Here is a 19,322-nt window from a genome sequence, read left to right as displayed (position 1 = left end):
TCTGAGTTCTTTTGTTTTGAAATGGGATAATTAAGAAGATTGTGAAAATCAGTACATAAGTTCTTTGTGCTTTTGAAAGCATTATAAAGATATGCTTGTGTAATTCAGGTGAGTCTTTTTCTGTATTGAATCAAATAAAAGTAACATAAGTTATTCTAAACCATAATGAAAAAAAATATTGACAATAGAAGCTATAATTTTCGATTTAAAATAAGTATATCAAGATCTAAAAGCTTAATTGGTTTCCTGCTATCACTGTTAATATTTTTGTTCTTCAAATGAAAAGTTTCACCCGTATGGCTCTTGACTTAACGTTTGATGCTTTTTTATTTTTTTTTCTCTACAGGGAAAGAGAATTTTTTTTTCCACATCTTTATACAATATTGTGTTAGTTTCTGCTATACAACAAAGTGAATCAGCTATATGTATACTTATATCCCAATATCCCCTCCCTCTTGACCCTATCCTCCCTCCCTATCCCATCCCTCTAGGTCACCACAAAGCATTGAGTTGATCTCCTTGTGCTATGCAGCAGCTTCCCACTAGCCGTCCTTTTTACATTTGGTAGTGTATATATGTCAGTGCTACTCTCTCACTTCATCCCAGCTTCCCCTTCCCGCGCCGTGCCCTTAACTCTGTTCTCTACGTCTGCGTCTTTATTCCTGCCCTGCCACTAGGTTCATCAGAACTGCTTTTTTTTTTTTTTTTTTTTTTTGCGGTACGCGGGCCTCTCACTGTTTTGGCCCCTTCCGTTGCGGAGCACAGGCTCCGCACGCACAGGCTCAGCAGCCATGGCTCACGGGCCCAGCCGCTCCGCGGCATGTGGGATCTTCCCGGTCTGGGGCACGAACCCGTGTCCCCCGCATCGGCAGGCGGACTCTCAACCACTGTGCCACCAGGGAAGCCCCAGAACCGCTTTTTTAAATTCCTTATATGTGCGTTAGCATACGGTATTTGTTTTTCTCTTTCTGACTTACTTTACTCTGTATGACAGATTCTAGGTCCATCCACCTCACTACAAATAACTCAGTTTCGTTCCTTTTTATGGCTGAGTAATATTCCATTGTATATAGGTGCCACATCTTCTTTATCCATTCATCTGTTGATGGACATTTAGGTTGACAAAAGATTAATCTCCAAAATATACAAGCAGCTCATGCAGCTCAATATCACAAAAACAGACAACCCAATCCAAAAATGGGCAGAAGACCTAAGTAGACATTTCTCCAAAGAAGGCATACAGATGATACTTTTTAAATGAATAATTCTGTAGATGGGATCAGTAAGCAGTTGTCAACAGAATTTCATTTCTCTTCAGGTTGGTCCAACAGCTACGCAAGCTATGCAAGAATTTCTTACCCGATTACAAGTGCATCTTTCTTCAACATGTCCTCAGATATTCAGTGAATTTTTGCTCAAGCTAATTCATATACTTTCAACAGAAAGGTAAATGTCAAGGTGTTACATATATTCCTGATATAGAAGCAATAGGTAATCCTCCAAATTAATTTTCCCTTAGCATTTGTTGGGAGTTTATCTGGGAACAGATAAGCAGGACGATATTAGGAATTAAGAGGGAAAGGTTTATTGGTATGTTTCCCAGTTGTTTTCACTTCTTTTCATTACGGCTCTCCCAGATCCTGAACTCCTTCTATTGTGAAAGGAATAACGGGTTCATAGGTTAGGAAGTATAAACCTTCTAGGTGGAATTTACTTGAAGCTGTTTAAATTATTCTAGAATACAGGTAGAGAATTAAAGCTACCAGCAATTTTATTTGAAACCTATATTTGATAAAACCCAAAAAAGATATCTTAAAAAAGAAAATTAAATACTAATCTCATACAGAAATCCTAAATAAATTGATTACCAAAGTCAGGCAATAGGTTAAAAAGAATAAACTGTGACCGTGATGGGTTGATTCTTAAAATGCATGAATGCTTCGATATCATATATCATATTAATGAGTCATTTTCGTCATAGTTTAAGGCATTTCATAAAATCCAACATTACTTTCTGATAAAACTTTTAACGAAATAGAAACAGTATCATCTTAAAGTTACAAAAAACATTATGAACAAACCAAAGTCTAGTATGTTTGATTATTTTCAAACTTCCCATTAATATCAGGAAGAAATTAAAGGTGCTGTTTGCTATATTTATTATTTAATTTCATTGTGGAAGTGCCAGTGAATTTTTTAAAAATTTATGTTAGAAAATGATTAAGATCACTTGTAGATTATATCACTCTTTAAAAATTAGTTCGAAAATATTAGAAATCAGAAAAAGGTATGATTTATAATAGTTATAAAATTAATAAATTTATTCATAATAATAGTTATTTTTCATAGATCAGTAGCAAAATGCCTGAAACCAGTATAAAAATTAACGCAAAAAATTTATATGGCGTATGTTTTCATAGCTGCAGAAAATTTTATAGTACTATCCTCATTTGTTTTCTTCCTCCTTTATGACTATTTTAAAACACTAATGTGGTTGTAGTTCAACTTGTTTGTAGTGTATACACAGTGAAGCACAGGTGTGGGAAGGAGTAGATTCACAAAACCAAAAACATGCTGTTATGGTATGCATCTGTGTATTTGGAAAACATGAACTTGAGGTTTTTGTGTGATATAAATAAAACCAACTAAGAAGCAAAAACCAGTTACCATGGAGTTCATTTTTCTTTTAACTAGGCTTTTTTTTAAACTGTATGTGAGACCTCTAAACACACTCATTAGATGTAGACTTTAGTATAGTTCTGTCTGTGTAGGGTCTAGCAGTAAAAGGTTTCATGGGAAAATTCAGTGCATTTACTCTAACATTTCCTACAGAAATAGCAATCTTGTTTTAGTTTATAACATGCTGTCTTTTTTTAAAAAATCTATTTTATATCTTTTTTTATAAGTAAAGGTATTTATAGGTTTACGTGCCTCAAAAACTAATAAGAATTTTTTTTTCCAGCTCCTCTTCCACCCTGTACACACCTCATACATTTTCTAGCACATTTTCTTTAATTGGGTCCATAACATTGGCCCAAATATATTCTTAGCTTTTGTTTTCTTTGTATGTTTTTAAGAAAGTGTCTGGCATCCGTATAAATTAGCCTGCAGCTTTTTAGTTCAATTAATACTATAGGTTGAGAAGAAGTACCCAGACTTCATATGAAGAGGGCACTCATTTATATCACATAAGTGTTTTGCAGATATATTCTCTTGGTCTGTGGATTATATTTTCATTTTCTTAACAATATCTTTGAAAAAGCAGCTTTTAATTTTGATGAAATTTTGTTAGCTTTTTCTTTTATTTATTATTATTTTTGTTTCATAACAATATCCTTGCTTAACCCAAGGTCATAGAGATGATTCTCTATGCTTTCTTCTAGAAATTTTATTGTTTTAGGTTTTACACGTAGGTTATATTGAGTTAAATTTTGCATTTGGGTCTAAGTTCTTTTTTTTCTTTTTTTTTTTTTTGCCTGTGGATGATGTCAAATTGTTACTATACCATTTGTTGAAAAACACATCCTTTTTAAATTGAATTCTCTTTCTGCCTTTTCCAAAAATCAATTGACCATATTTGTTTTGCTCTATTTCTGGACTCTATAGAATTGATGTTTTTGTCTATTCTTTTCTGATAACACACTGGTTTGGTATTTTTATATTATTTCTTGAGGTCTGGTAGTGTGGATTTTCCAACTTTGTTCTTGTTGTTTTAGAGTTGTTTTGGCTATTCTGCTTTCTTTGCTTTTACATGTAAGTTTTAGGATCAGCTTACTGATCCCCCACCACCCCCACAAAAACAAAAACAAATCAAACCAAAAAAACACTTCTGCTCCATTGTGACTGAATAAGCGTGAATCTGTAGATCAATTTGGGAGGAGTTGTAGGTATATTTATAGATACAGATATAGTTATTCCTATAGACATAGATACAAAAATATAGTTATACGTAAAGTTATATATATATTTGTGATTTTTCTTTGTACAGTCATGTGGTTAGTGAATAGTATGTATGTCTTTTTGCTTTTTCTGCACCTACTGAAATGATCATATATTGTTTCTTCTAAAATCTGTAGGTATGATAAATTACATGGATTTTTTTTTTTTTTAAGTGTTGATCAGTATACATTCCCAGGATATATACTCACTCGGTCATGATGTATTATCCTTTTTATATCTTGCTTGTTTAAGTAGTTAATGCTTTGTTGCTTCCCTGGTGGCACAAATGCTTTGTTGAAGATTTCAAAATCTCTGCTTATGAGAGATATTTGCATTTTTAAAAATAATGCCTTTGGTTTTTATGTCAGGATAATCCTGGACTCCTAAAATGAGTGTTTCCTTTTCTGTTTTCTGGAAGAGGTTGTGTAAATTGGATTATTAGTTATTTAAATGTTTGATAGTAATTGCCATTGAGACAACCAGGGTCTGGAGTTTTCTTTTTATTAATAGAAAAAAGTTTCTACTTATTTTATAGGTAAAAGATTATTCAGGTTTTCTTTCTTCTTGAGTGAACTTTGGCAGTTTGTGTCTTGAAGGAATTTGTTCATTTCATCTGTGTTGTTGAATTCATTATTTGTAATTTTTTCAATTATGCTTTTAATGTTTTATAGTATGTAGTTTGATTCATTCTGTCATTTCTGATATTGGTAATTTTAATCTATTTATCTTGGTCATTCTTGCTAGAGGTTTATAATATTATTGATATTTTCAAAGAACCAACTTAAAGCTTTGTTGATATTCTTTATTTTTTCATTTCCAATTTCATTAAATTTTGCTCTAATAGTTATTATTTCCTTCTTTCAGTTTTTCTTGTATAAGTGTTTGACAATATGTGTCTCTTAATTGATCTGTTAGACCACTTTACATTTAATGTAGTTATTGATTTAGTGGACTAAAATGTATCACTTTGCCAGTTTTGTTTATTTAATCTATTCTTCGCTTAAAAATTTTTTTTCTTGCCTACTTTTGGATTAAGTAATTTTTATAATTTCATTTTGTTTCTAGTATTATTATTTATAACAAAGAAATTTTGATTACAGTGTTTTCCCTAGCTTTGCAATATATGTCTTTATTTCATCACATTCTGCTTTCATATATTATTATACCTTAGCTCACATATAATGTAAGAACTTTACAGCAGTAGATTTACAGTTTCTTTCTTTCATCTTTTGTGATGTAGGTATCATATGTTTACTTTTACATATGCTGTAAACATAATACATCCCTACAATTTTTGCTTTGGATAATCACATATCTTTTAGACACTGAAGTAAATAGTATTTATGCCTGGAAATGGACAGGCCTCTTCTACTGGGTGATTAGTGTGAGGATTTGAATCACTCTTTTCAAGATTTGACCTGGCTTTGGTTTTATTGTTGCTATGGTTACCTTTTGTGTTTTGTCAGCTTCAAAATGATCTAGTTAGCTTCTGTTTCGATGTGAGTCAGGGTAAAGGGGGTGGTTTCCAGTTTTATTGTTCCATCCTTAGCTTTTGTTGTTCCTTACACATTTGTACCACAGAGGGACTCTCTCTCCATGGCTCCATCTCTAGCAGTCAACTGCTTTTGCTTGTTTCTTAATGTTCACTAGACTCCTAGTGATGGCGGGTGTTTTCCGATATTGTGTCCAGCCTCAGTCTTTGGCAGGCACTCTGTGACTGAACCTCAGGGGAAGGAGCTTTCTCAATAAATTTTTCCTTCTTTTTGTCAGCCAAACTCTGGCTTATATCTTTGGCCATTTCTGAGGAGAGCATTTCCTTCTCTCCAGTGGTAGGAAACAGCTATTGGTATTTGAGGGGTTTTTTCACTAGCACCAAATACATGGTGTCTTTTTTAACACCATTTCCCTGATTATCTGACATCAACCTGTGTCCTACAGTTCAGTTCTATTCTGCCACTATCCAAAGTTAGCCCAGGTTTACAGTTTTAACTGTTCAATCCCACAAGACTGTCCTTACTTCAGAGGGCACTTACAAGTCCAAGGTCCCCAGGTTACCCACATTTTTGTATCATTTGACTACAAATTCAGGGGTTCTCACAGTCCCCCCCTCAGGTTCAGTAATTTGCTAGAAGGATTCACAGAACTCAGGAAAAACACTTTATTTATTTTACCAGTTATATAAAGTATAGCTCAGGAACAGCCAGATGGAATAGATGCACAGGGCAAGATATGTGTGGGGGTTGGTGAGGGAGGATGCCTGTGAATGGGTATGAACTCCAGGGGTTCAGTATTACCACCCTTACATACCTGGGGTTTAACAACTTGTAAAGTATTTTAGCTGAATTCTTCTTAACCATATGTATATTGCCAGCATCTCGACTTCCCAGATTCTGCGACAGGAAAGCCAATGCTCATATTCTTTCTTCTTGGAGGAGGTGCCTATCTTTTCATGGATTTCAGGCTTTTTGGTACTCTTTTGACCTTAGCTCTCTGATGGGTTCAAGAAAAGTTATGACTTTAGAGTTAATTTGGCTTTTTTAATTGATAAGCTGGGGCCAATGACCTTTCCAGCTTTCTATTTCTTAGGCATAAGTAGAACTTGAGAGCATTCAATTTTGATGCATAAGAATTACTTGATTGAATCTTAATTTTTGAAAATCAAAATCAGTAAGAAATATTTAAACTAACAACATTTGAGGTTGTAACAAACCAGAGCTCATTCATTATGAGGAGTGCCTTGTGATATATAATTATTTTAGTCTGTAGCTTCAAAATCATCTCTTTGATTTACTTGTCCTTCAGTTTTCTATTTGGAAGGGAATTCATTTTTTATTTTATATGATAAAATGGAGGCAAGAACAAGAAGGACTCAGGAAGAGCTGGAAACTCTTTGCTACAAAATGAAATAGTGAATACCAGCAGTTTAATTATTGTTTAGCTTTCTTATATTCTGGTGGTTACTTCTTTCAAAACAATTTAAAATGGATTAATTTTTAATCCTCTCTCTTTTTCTGCAGGGGTGCCTTCCAGACAGGCCAAGGACCTCTTGATGCCCAAGTAAAGCTCTTAGAATTCACTTTGGAGCAGAATTTTGAAGTCGTTTCAGTTAGTACTATTTCTGCTGTGATAGAGTCTGTCACTTTTTTAGTGCACCACTATATCACTTGCTCAGACAAAGTAATGTCTCGAAGTGGATCAGATAGCTCAGTGGGTGCTCGAGCATGCTTTGGGGGACTCTTTGCCAACCTCATTCGTCCAGGTGATGCAAAAGCAGTTTGTGGTGAAATGACAAGAGATCAACTCATGTTTGATTTGTTAAAACTGGTTAACATTTTAGTACAGCTGCCTCTTTCGGGCAATAGGGAATACAGTGCAAGAGTGTCTGTGACCACCAATACGACAGACAGTGTTTCAGATGAAGAAAAAGTTTCAGGAGGCAAAGATGGTAATGGAAGCAGTAGTAGTATTCAAGGATCACCTGCATATGTCGCTGACTTAGTGTTAGCCAACCAACAGATAATGAGCCAGATTTTGTCGGCTCTGGGCCTGTGTAATAGCAGTGCCATGGCGATGATAATTGGTACGTATTAATATTAAGAATATTAATCTTATACTTGTTTCTAGTACTATATCTCTTTCCTTTAGCAATGTATGAATTCATTTTCTTTTTACTTTATAATGCAGAGTTACTTTTTTGTAAACTTCTTAGCATGAATGATTTTTATTAGTGAAAACTTTTATAGAGTGGCTTCAATCAGTTGAAAATTTTTAAGTGTGAATTTTTTAAAAATTGGAAAATACTAACAAAATAACTTGTAGTGAATTAAGAAAAAAAATCAGTCTTGTAAGTTAGGTACCATAATTTATAGTCACGTATCGCTAACATTTTAACGATGAAGAATTTCACATCAAATTTTGTATTAGGGAATGAGTAAGATTTATTTATTCACAGTTTTTTAAAAAGTGAAGTATAAAATTTTGTTCAAGTTTAACAGTTTCTATGACACATATATCAATGTAAAATTTACATATTGTTGCTTTACTTTTCTACCTATTTGAAAGCTAATATGTTAATATTTTTAACTAATTAAACTTCTGTAAATTGTGACAAAATCCATTCCTGATATATTTTTGCTTATTAATATTTCTTTTTTCATGTAAGGGAAACAACCATATCTTTTTGATTAAAAGTTTTGAAGTTTAGTCACATAATAGTATCACTTATTTTTCTCTCCTTTTCTTTTTGGTATGTATAATGATGTTCCTCAGTCATGTAATAGAGCAACTTTATTGTTACCAACAACAGAGGTATCTCCTATAAAAGATACCAAAAAACATCCTCTACTGAATGTTATGAGAGATATTTTAATTTCTAGATATGTGTATATGTATACACACACACACATAGCTTTTATGTACCCATCCTTCAGTGGTTTGGGGGTAAAATGGCTTTTAAGACTCTATTTTAATTATTATGGTTTTTAAGGATATGCTTTTTAAAAATGTGTCATCTTTTTATTTAAACTAGGGGCAAGTGGATTACATCTCACCAAACACGAAAACTTTCATGGTGGGTTAGATGCCATATCAGTTGGGGATGGATTATTTACCATACTGACAACACTTAGTAAAAAAGCTTCTACAGTTCACATGATGCTGCAGCCAATTTTAACCTACATGGCCTGTGGATATATGGGCAGACAGGTAAGTTCAATCCAGCAACAATTGCAGTAATTTAAGTAGTTACTAGCAATGGGAGCAGAGAATTATTTGTAAGACAGAGACAGAGTATTCTAGTTATATGTTGGAAAATGAATGGAGTCAGCAGGTGAGAACTATAGATTACTAGTAGAAGTTGGAGAGGAAAGTTTCCTTGAAACTGTCAAAGATGACTACAGTGATGTAAGAATAAAATGTTTAACATATTTTTAAATTTTAGATTTTCTTTCCATTGTCTTAAGAAGTAGTTCTTTCCTTTTCCCTAACCATAGCATAGTTGAAAACCAACATGTTCTTCGTAGATGTTACATATGAAAATTTAATATGAGTATTTTTTTTCAAGCTTAAGTTACATATTTAGTTTCCTTTCAGTTAAAAGGGGTTAGGGTAATTTTAAAAGAGAAATAGGTTAGAATGTTACTACTTTTTAAATTTCCTTTTTAAAAAATGAGATTTTAGGAGCCAGTGTGATTATTTTAATTTCTAGTCCATTTACCATTTTTTTCAAAAGCAGATTTTAAAACAGTTTCTTAAGGAATCTTCTATATGTCAGTGTATAATTATCATTTTCATAAATATACATTGCATGTGTATATATATTTCCCCATTGGAAGATACAAAGATATTTGAGAAGGATACATGTTTTAAATGAAAGTACTGTCTACTTGAAAACAAAATCGATGCACATTAATTTCAGGTAGAAAATGATAATAGTAGGTAAACACAGATGCAAAAAATGCTGAGTTCAGAGAGGAGACTGTTCACTTCCTTTTTGATTCAGGTTAAGATTTCCTAAATATTTTGGCAGACATTTTGTATTTAGTGATTTAGGTTAAGGTTGCCATTTTATAATAATTAACTGTAAAAGAATATTACATTCAATAAGAAATTTAGTTGTCCTAATTCACAGGAAATTAGTAATCACCTTTTAAAAATCACAGTATACATGTATGGTTTTTTTTTTAGGGCTCTCTCGCTACTTGCCAGTTATCTGAACCATTATTGTGGTTCATTTTGAGAGTACTGGATACTAGTGATGCCTTGAAAGCATTCCACGATATGGGTAAGACAAAGTTACAAAACTGTCATTTAAGTGTAACCATTTGATAGTAAATTATGTTCTTATTTTTGTAGTCTTCTGTGAAAGTTGACTCAATGTCAAATCATCTATGTTAAGATAATTTTCATTTAGTATTCTCTTTAAATTTAGGTGGTGTTCAGCTCATTTGCAACAATATGGTTACTAGTACAAGGGCTATTGTAAACACTGCAAGAAGTATGGTATCAACTATTATGAAATTTCTTGACTCTGGTCCGAATAAAGCTGTTGACAGCACTTTGAAAACACGAATACTAGCTTCTGAGCCTGACAATGCAGAAGGGATCCATAACTTTGCACCCCTGGGTAAGAAAAGCGTTATTTCATCTTATGGGTATGAATTTAAGTAGTAGTTAATTGGCTGGTATGAAGCAAAAATAGTTGTCAAAGTAAGTTGATTGTGTTACAGTATCACCATTTCAATTACAAGCCATTGATTTTAAAGGTAGTAGTTTTCCAAACATTCTACTGATTAGAAGGAAATTTTTAATTGTTCTTTAGTAGTAAAATTTGTTTTTATTTCTGAGCTTAAATAGAACATAATTTATGAAACTAAGTAGTAGATTCTTATGTCAGTTTTCATTGTAAATGTTAGTTTTAAAGGACTTGTTCCTTCTTATTTGGAGTGGTACTTTTTTTTACCAGATTTTTTTTTCAGATTTATAGAGTTATTTTTTTTTTCCATTCTACATAGTTTCTTTTTATATTTTTCTTTTCATATTTCTAACTCATGAATATTGACAATTTAGAATAAAGGTGATTATTTTCAAACTGAAGCCTGTATTGGACATTGTTTTTTACTTAAATCATTTGAGAATTACTGTGCTAGATTTGTTGTTGCTAGTTTAGTTTTCATTTGACATGTTAGTGCATAGAAATTAGGCAGCAGTTAACAGTGAATTTGTCGCCTTGCCAGTTGACTGGATGTCCTGAGGTTTTGTGAATACTGTAACAAATTATGCTAAATGTATTAAGTACATTCATAGTATTAAATGTTCATGTTTTTAGCTAATTTTTCTAGTGTAATTATTATGGTTTGAATAGTTCTTGATGCCTTATTGGGTTTCTTTTGCAAGTTTTTATTTTATTTAAAATACTTCTGTAGGTACAATCACATCTAGCAGTCCTACTGCCCAACCAGCTGAGGTGCTTTTGCAGGCCACACCACCCCATAGAAGAGCTCGCTCTGCTGCTTGGTCCTACATCTTTCTGCCAGAGGAGGCTTGGTGCGACCTTACCATTCACCTTCCTGCAGCAGTGCTTCTTAAAGAGATACATATCCAACCTCACCTTGCATCTCTTGCAAGTGAGTAATATTTTTTGTAAAGATCCATCATGAAAATAAACTATAATTTAGAAGCATTTAAAAAATGAGAAAAATACTTAGCAAACAGTGATTAACTTAGATACAATTTCCAGATCGCTTAATTTTGAACAGTTTTAATATAATATTTAACACTACCACCGAATCATTTCCCATCAAATGAATTGACATGGCTATTCCCCTGAAACAAATAGAGTATGTGATGAAATTTAAACAAATATATTCTAGTTATATATTATTTTGCCTTTCCTCTTCCCTCAAATTTATGAAGCTATCTATATAGCATTAAGATAAAATGAGTTAGTTTATACAGCTGTAGACAGCAGTCTTAGTTTTTCTAGGCTGGTCCTCAGTCCTAGCTCTGTAATGTGAAATTAGCATAGATTCCCCTTCCCATTGTAAGGTAATTACATCTGCCTTAATACTTTGAATGTGATATTTTGAATATTTATGATCTTTAGATTTTTAATATTTTGAGTATCATTCAATTGATGCGTTTTCATTGAATACATTTTGTTGTAACTTCGCAACGTTAAATAATTGAAAAGAATTTTTAGAAAAGTTGTACATTAAAAGGAGCAGGAACTCCTTTAAGTATTCATGAAGGAATATGAAGTACTATTTTAAGTTTATGAGGGTCCCCAAATTCTTTCAATATAAATATAATAATTTGTACAGAATTGTTGAAGTTGTCACAGTCATTTATCTTCATTGATTGATTCTCATTGCTATCATATGTCACTCAGTAATTTAATGAAGAACTATAGGGAATTTTGTAGACCCCTGGCATATTTGGAAGAATCAATTTTTCCACTTATTTGCAAGATTAGATTATTATACTCTAATACAGTTGTGGAATCCACACGTTAGATAAAAATAGATATAATGAATAAAATGGCAGAAGAAAAATAGACTAATGCACAGTGTTTTAGCAGGTCAAAAATAATTATATTACATGGCAAAATATAAGTCAGTGTAAGACTTAGGGGATAATCTAAGATGAGGAGGAAGCTCCTTTTATTCAGAAGGAGAAAGTGGTTCATGTGAATGGTGGCTTTGGAGTGTAGCTAGAATTTGCACATAGGAATTGGGACAGGAAGGATGTTACAATGGAGAACTCTGTACATTATGAAAAATCAGTAGGTTAGGTGTTCTCCAATACAAGTGTGATTAATAATTTTGGTTTTGGATTGGAGCAGAAACTGAAGATATAGTGTGTTTCAGTGGAAATAACATAGCCTTTAGAATCAAACATGGGCTTGAATATAAAATGTGCCTTTGTTCATTTGGGGGTTTGAATTATTTAATCTCTTTGTCAGTTTGTATTGACAGATTCAAAGAGATTAAATAGTGAGGATAATACTTATCTCAAAAGGTGAGATTAAATTTAAAAATTGATGTGACTTGTCTAGTTCTCAGTGTAAACCAGGAGTGTAATTGGCAAATAATAAAAGTTACTTCCTAATTTTACAGTTGAAATTAAAGTCAAAGTTCAAAGGTTGTTTTAGTTGATAGATAAATTTATTATATGGGCTTCCATGTTTGTGAGAAAGAAATTTTCCCATAACAGCTGCCAGTTATTACTTCATTGGGCCTTCTTAAATTTTAGCAGGAAATGGTTTTATTTTTAAGTATTCTGGATGTTTGTTTAAATTTTGAAAGGCAAAAACAGATTAGAGGCAAAATCAATGTCTAAATTCAACTGTGTTTAAAATCATAGCAGTATGGTAGTAGTGAAATAATGAGTTTGTGAAAAAGTACTTTTTAAGTTACATTCCTCCCAATTTACAACAGTAAACCATAGCATATTAATCACCATATTGTTGGTGATAATTCTGAGTAAAGTAGAAATAATAGAGTAAGTTATTGCCTATTTTTCTTTTCTTGGAGTGAATTAAGTACATGTGGATTGCATATCTTCAGTTACTCTTTTTTAGGTTAATGTTAGAATTTTTTAAATATAATTTTTATTATACTGTGAATTTCATATAATAGCTGTAAAATCAATTATGGTGAAAGTCAGTGACAAAGTATGACTTGGTGTATACAGTTTCTTTTTATGAGTTCATAATGAATATAACTGAAAGCTGTTTTACTGGGATTGCCACTAAAATATGAACTCTAGTTTACTTTTCCTTTAGTAATTGTTCAATTTTCTCTTCCTGTAGCCTGCCCATCCTCAGTGTCTGTTGAAGTAAGTGCAGATGGGGTAAATATGCTACCATTATCCACTCCTGTTGTCACAAGTGGTCTCACCTACATAAAAATTCAGCTTGTAAAAGCTGAAGTAGCTTCTGCTGTCTGCCTTAGACTTCATCGTCCACGAGATGCCAGCACATTAGGCCTTTCACAAATTAAATTACTGGGCCTCACTGCTTTTGGTACCACTTCTTCAGCAACAGTTAATAATCCTTTTCTTCCATCTGAAGATCAGGTATCCAAAACAAGGTATGTGGTTTCTCATTCTTAAGAAAAACCTTTCTGTGCTTTTCATGAAACTGTTTATACTGTGGTTTTTTTCGTTTTTTTTTTTTAGAGTTTAGGAAATTCTTTGTTCCATAGGTATCTAAATAATATCATAATTTTATTAAGTGTAATAAAGAATAATTCTATAGAAGCAAAACCTTGAGGCTGGTTAAAATTGAGATTTATGTATGTCTAATCCTTGGGATGATCCACAATGTGGTATATGTGGGTGTGGGTTCCAGTTCTTTGGATTGTAGTCTTATGTAAGCATTTCCAAATGCCTATCCCCAAGAATACATCTGAAGCATACAAATTGATCATATAGATAGGCACCTAGCCCTATATGGTCATTCCTAAGTTGCCAGTCTGCAGAGGGTTAGATTTGAACCATACAGACTGACCAAACAAAGAAGGATCTGAATATATCCTTTAATTTACATTCTTCTGGTAACATTTGATGGTTGAAAATTTTATAGATTGTCTTAATATAAGTTTTACCTGACAAAAAAATTTAGGATTTCTTTTTTATTCTTGAGCTGCCAAGACTTTACAGTTTTGCAATTCTGTGATCCTTTGCAGTTTATATTTATGCATATAAATATATGTATATACAAAAACATTTCCTGACTAATTAAATAAAAAGGAAGTTCATAATTCCTAAATGCTACTAGCACTTAAGTATTTTTTTATGTTATAGGGGAAACTTACTGTGTGTTTAATTCTTTATTGATGTTACAGTATTCTAAAAGTATTTTTTAATGTAGATTGGTGCTACTTACGAAATACAACATGCTGATCTTTTCGTTTTTCTTTCTTTTTTTTTCTGCTTTATAAGTCACAAGGAATTTTTTTTTTAATACATATCCTCTCCTTGTTTTTTATTTAGATTCTTTTCCCATGTAGGTCATTACAGAGTATTGAGCAGAGTTCCCTTGCTATACAGCAGGTTCTTATTAGTTATCTATTTTATATATAGTAGTGTATATATGTCAATCCCAATCTCCCAATTTATCCCTCCCCCAGCTTACCCCCTGGTAACCATAAGTTTGTTTTCTACATCCATGACTCTACTTATGTTTTGTGAATAAGTTCATTTGTACCCCTTTTTTTAGACTCCACATATAAGTGATATTGTATGATATTTGTCTTTCTGTGTCAGACTTACTTCACTCAGTATGACAATCTTTAGGTCCATCCACAACATGCTGATCTTTGAGAAGTTTTGTTTTACCCCTGAAGTAATTTAAGCTACTTAAATTTACCCATATAGGCCATTTTGTGTTGTGTATTGCAGTATTGGATGGTTACGGTTATTACATCATTGCCTTACTCACATAAGTGATCTGGAAGGAATGATGGCAAGTGCAGCTGCACCTACTGCTAATCTGCTACAGACTTGTGCTGCCTTATTGATGTCTCCATACTGTGGAATGCATTCACCCAACATTGAGGTTGTGCTTGTAAAGATAGGACTGCAGTCCACTAGAATTGGCCTGAAGCTTATAGACATTCTTCTGAGAAATTGTGCAGCATCAGGCAGTGATCCTACAGGTGACAATTTTGATATTTTAATTTTTACATATCTGCAAAATAATGGCAGTTGAACTATGTGATATTTGTGATTAATTCTGTTTCTGAAATTAACTTCCATTATGGCTTCATTATTTTTGGAGTTTTGTTTCTGTTGTTGAAATTTACAGAAGTTATTTTTAATGAATAATTTAAGATTAAATTGAGCAAATCTTCTCATCCCATTTGCTTATTTAGCAAATTTTTCCTTTTGATTCTTTGTTGCAAGATTTGAATAGCCCTTTACTTTTTGGAAGACTGAATGGACTCTCTTCTGACTCTACGATAGATATTCTTTACCAGCTTGGGACAACTCAGGATCCTGGAACAAAAGACAGGTAGGTATGTGGTGATCTCAGTTTTCATATGAGGACACACATACACACAATCAGATGTAGTGAATGTTACTTGGAATGCTTTATTTTTCTTTTTTTAAATTAGTTTATTTATTTTTGGCTGCGTTGGGTCTTCATTGCTGCTCGTGGCCTTTCTCTAGTTGCAGCGAGTGGGGGCTGTTCTTCATTGTGTTGCACGGGCTTCCCATTGTGGTGGCTTCTCATTGCAGAGCACGGGTTTTAGTAGTTGTGGCACGCGGGCTGAGTAGTTGTGGCTCGCGGGCTCTAGAGCACAGGCTCAGTAGTTGTGGTGCATAGGCTTAGCTGCTCCGCAGCATGTGGGATCTTCCCAGACTAGGGCTCAAACCCGTGTCCCCTGCATTGGCAGGTGGATTCTTAACTAGTGCACCACTAGGCAAGTCCTGGAATGCTTTCTTTTTAGATCTTTTCATAAAAGTTAAGCTTAGGTATTACTAAACATGTAGAAATATAGGAATATTGTGTCCATATTAGGTACTTGGAGTATTTTGTTAATAGCAATAATGTTTGTTTTTATTGATTACTTATTGCTATTGATTATATTATTCACGGACAACTTTTCATATACTCCTTACCCTCTTTCTCCTGCTTCCTACCACAAAATGAAACACTATCATACCAAGTAAATAATATCTGAATGTTTCACCTAAATGTTTAGTGATCTTTTGGTATAGGTAATTTTAGGTGAGTTTTACTAGTGTAGATCTTCCTTGATGTCTTTTACCTCCAAATTGATAGGAACTCCAAGTAATTTTGAAAAATGTTTTAGTTGATAAATTTTTGAATGATACTTTGGTATTCTCTGGTTTTATGTATATCATCTGTATCTGGAGAACATATTTATAGAGTGTGTGATTCTATAAATAATATAAATTATCTTCATACTAGAGATTGTTTCCTGAGTTAATATCCTTTGAAGTATATTGAATATTTGATATCCAATTAATATTCTTTAATATTGTTATTAGTTTGTGTTTAAAATGAAATCATTTGGTATGTTATTAAATGTCTTACTTCATAAATTATTAACAGATTATTTTTTGTGGGTGCTTACTCATTTTATAGCTATTTACCAAGTAGTTGCTATATGCTTGACATTGTGCTAATACTGGAGAGGTAAAGTTTATTGAGTCCAGCTTGTGCCCTCAGGACTGGGAAGACAGCAGTGTCACTCATAAGGGAAGATTTATGAAGGTCAGACTTAAGGGTATGAATTAGAGTGACAGACAGTGAGGGCATCTCGGAAAAATTGTTACTTAATCTCTGGTAATGTAATAGCTTTCATTTAGTTTAGGCTCATTGCTTTCAGGTTCTCTGGATTAAAAATATTTAAAGGACATATTGAACAAAGTATAATTAGTTTCAGCAGGGTAACTTTAAAATATTAAATAGGCTGACTTCCTTTCCATTAAACTTTTTGCTTTATATACACTATGTGATACCTGTATTATATTTAAAAATATACTGGAGTATTTTTGACAAAGTAAATATGAATTTATGTCAATTCATAATTGTTAATAGGATTTAAAAGTACATTAAAAATATGTGCTAAATATTTTTCTAGAATAGGTTTCTTTAAATCTCTTGTGATTATTTAAAAAAATTTTTTTATCATAAGAAAATTGCATTTAAAATTATTTTCTTAGCATAAATGCAAATGTAAATATTTCAGAATGTTTCAGAACTAACATTAATGACAAGATTGTTGGCTGCTGTTTTTCTAGAAAATGTTACTCTTCTGTAATTGCCTCATCTCCCTTCTTTTTCTATGACTTGTCCTTATGTCCTGTCATACGAAACTTAAAGCGTCTTACCCTTCAGTCCTTCAGGGTAGAGAGAGGGATTAAGTAGTAGTATATACGTTCCAATTCCCATTTCTTTTACCCTGAAGCAGAGAATCTTGTTCTCTAAACTAGACATTTAAAAGTAAACAAAAACAAAGATAAATACAGTGTTTTAAGAACTTGACAATAAGTCTCACCTCCCACCCCCCCAAAATACAAACTCCAAAGCATTACTGCTTTAAAAAGCCTTTTGCTTTCATTTTGTGGTCTCCAGCTCTAGGGGATTGAGTGTAGAGTGGCACTTGAAAAAGAACATATGTTGGGGCTATTCTGTTGTCAGAGTGAAAGAGAGTGGGTGGCTACTACTAGTATTTAATGCTTGGGGGCCTGAGTTGTGAAACATTTCATGCTGTATTGCATGAAATTCTGCACAATGAAGAACTGGCCCCAGATCGCTGCTCTGTGGTATGTGGATTTGTTACAAGGTGAGTGAAAATTTAGAGGACAGAGTGAGTTTGTTTAAGCTGTGTATCCTGTAATTCTAGATATTTATATATTCTGTCATAAATGAGGTAAGAATCAATGATTATTTGCTGAATTAGACTTGACTTATCTCAAACATTTTCATTGCTTAAGATTGGTAGCGTTTTGGAAAATTAGAGTTACTATGACCTTATTGATTGTATAATTCCTTTTCCCTCCCATTTTATTGATATATTAAAACTATTGAGAAAAATCCGTATATTATTCCGATAAATACATTGCTTACATGCAGTGGTGGTATTTGTATGTATTAAATGTCAGCTGGAGTATAATTGGTTATTCAAATTCATCTTCTTCTTTTAAGAATTCAAGCCTTGTTAAAATGGGTCAGTGATTCTGCAAGAGTGGCTGCTATGAAAAGAAGTGGCAGGATGAGCTACATGTGTCCTAACTCTTCAACAATAGAGTATGGTCTTTTGATGCCATCTCCTTCTCACTTGCACTGTGTAGCAGCAATTCTGTGGCACAGTTATGAGCTGCTGGTAGAGTATGATTTACCAGCACTGCTAGACCGAGAGCTCTTTGAGTAAGTATGATTTGTGAAATTCTCTTTTCCCCCAGTACTAGATCACTTTAGATTTTTACTTGATGAAACAGCATTTTACATTTTTATTTATATAAAAGTAATACTTCAAAAAGTACTAGTTAAGTATAATCAGTATAATTTTGAAATGATATGCTACACAAATTTAATTTATCTTCAAGTTTTAAGAAGCTACATTAGTGTCATTGCTGCTTTTCCCACCTAAAATTGGAATGTTTAATATATTCTCCTGCAGGTCATAATGTTTATTCTCATCTGCAAATTTACCTGTCAGATTCTTTTATCTTTAATATGCAACTTTGGAGGGAAAGTGTAGCTAGAAATTTTGAGAGACTACTTTAGACAGTTTTTACAATTGGTTGTTTTTACTTCTTTCTAGACGGCTGTTATGATTGCTCTTTTGACAAGTAGTTTCCACTTAACCCACATTTCTTCACCATACTCAGTTAAGGCTTTGTTGAGCTGACTGCCTAATAACTGCTAAGCCTATAGCAAAATATAATAATTTATTTCTGAAGAGTTCCATGACTCTTAAAAGGTTGGCTTTTTGTCCTCTAGGTTGTCATTTTCATATTTGGTCCTATCAGTTGGCATAATCCATGACTTATTAGTGAAACTTGCTAACAGTTTTCATTTTGCAGATATGAATTAAAGCCATTAATAATGTCGAATTCAGTCTAGACATTTCTTAGGTATAATTTTTTTAATTGTTTCTTTATGTCATTTTTTTGAGGTCACACAGAGAATGGTAGAACCATTTTGATGTAGATCTCTTGGTTTTCTATACTCATTTTACAAATCTAATCTAACTTCCAATCTACTGAAGTACTTAATGATGTTTATCACAGTCTTCCTGAAACATTACAGTGTCATTATATTGAACGTCAAACTATATAATTTTCATGAAAGTGATTTCTAGTAGAAATAATTGACAAAGAGGTCATACTAAATATATGTATAT

The 19,322-nt window shown here is 32.8% G+C and overlaps 1 protein-coding gene across 1 annotated transcript in view; it reads left to right on the top strand.

The window, feature by feature from the left end:
- BIRC6 (baculoviral IAP repeat containing 6) overlaps positions 1 to 19,322 on the top strand; it is a 238,594-nt gene that overhangs the window by 122,591 nt on the left and 96,681 nt on the right. Inside the window, exons 45-54 of the mRNA XM_060168808.1 lie at positions 1,319 to 1,446; positions 6,957 to 7,519; positions 8,468 to 8,643; positions 9,625 to 9,721; positions 9,869 to 10,063; positions 10,863 to 11,063; positions 13,250 to 13,529; positions 14,842 to 15,098; positions 15,346 to 15,454; positions 18,122 to 18,343. Of these exons, the coding sequence (XP_060024791.1) occupies positions 1,319 to 1,446; positions 6,957 to 7,519; positions 8,468 to 8,643; positions 9,625 to 9,721; positions 9,869 to 10,063; positions 10,863 to 11,063; positions 13,250 to 13,529; positions 14,842 to 15,098; positions 15,346 to 15,454; positions 18,122 to 18,343 (2,228 nt within the window). The remainder of the gene's footprint in view (positions 1 to 1,318; positions 1,447 to 6,956; positions 7,520 to 8,467; positions 8,644 to 9,624; positions 9,722 to 9,868; positions 10,064 to 10,862; positions 11,064 to 13,249; positions 13,530 to 14,841; positions 15,099 to 15,345; positions 15,455 to 18,121; positions 18,344 to 19,322) is intronic.

The sequence above is a fragment of the Lagenorhynchus albirostris genome, chromosome 13, assembly GCF_949774975.1.
Source record: "Lagenorhynchus albirostris chromosome 13, mLagAlb1.1, whole genome shotgun sequence".
NCBI lineage: Eukaryota > Metazoa > Chordata > Mammalia > Artiodactyla > Delphinidae > Lagenorhynchus > Lagenorhynchus albirostris.
This window is presented reverse-complemented; position numbering and strand designations above follow the sequence as displayed.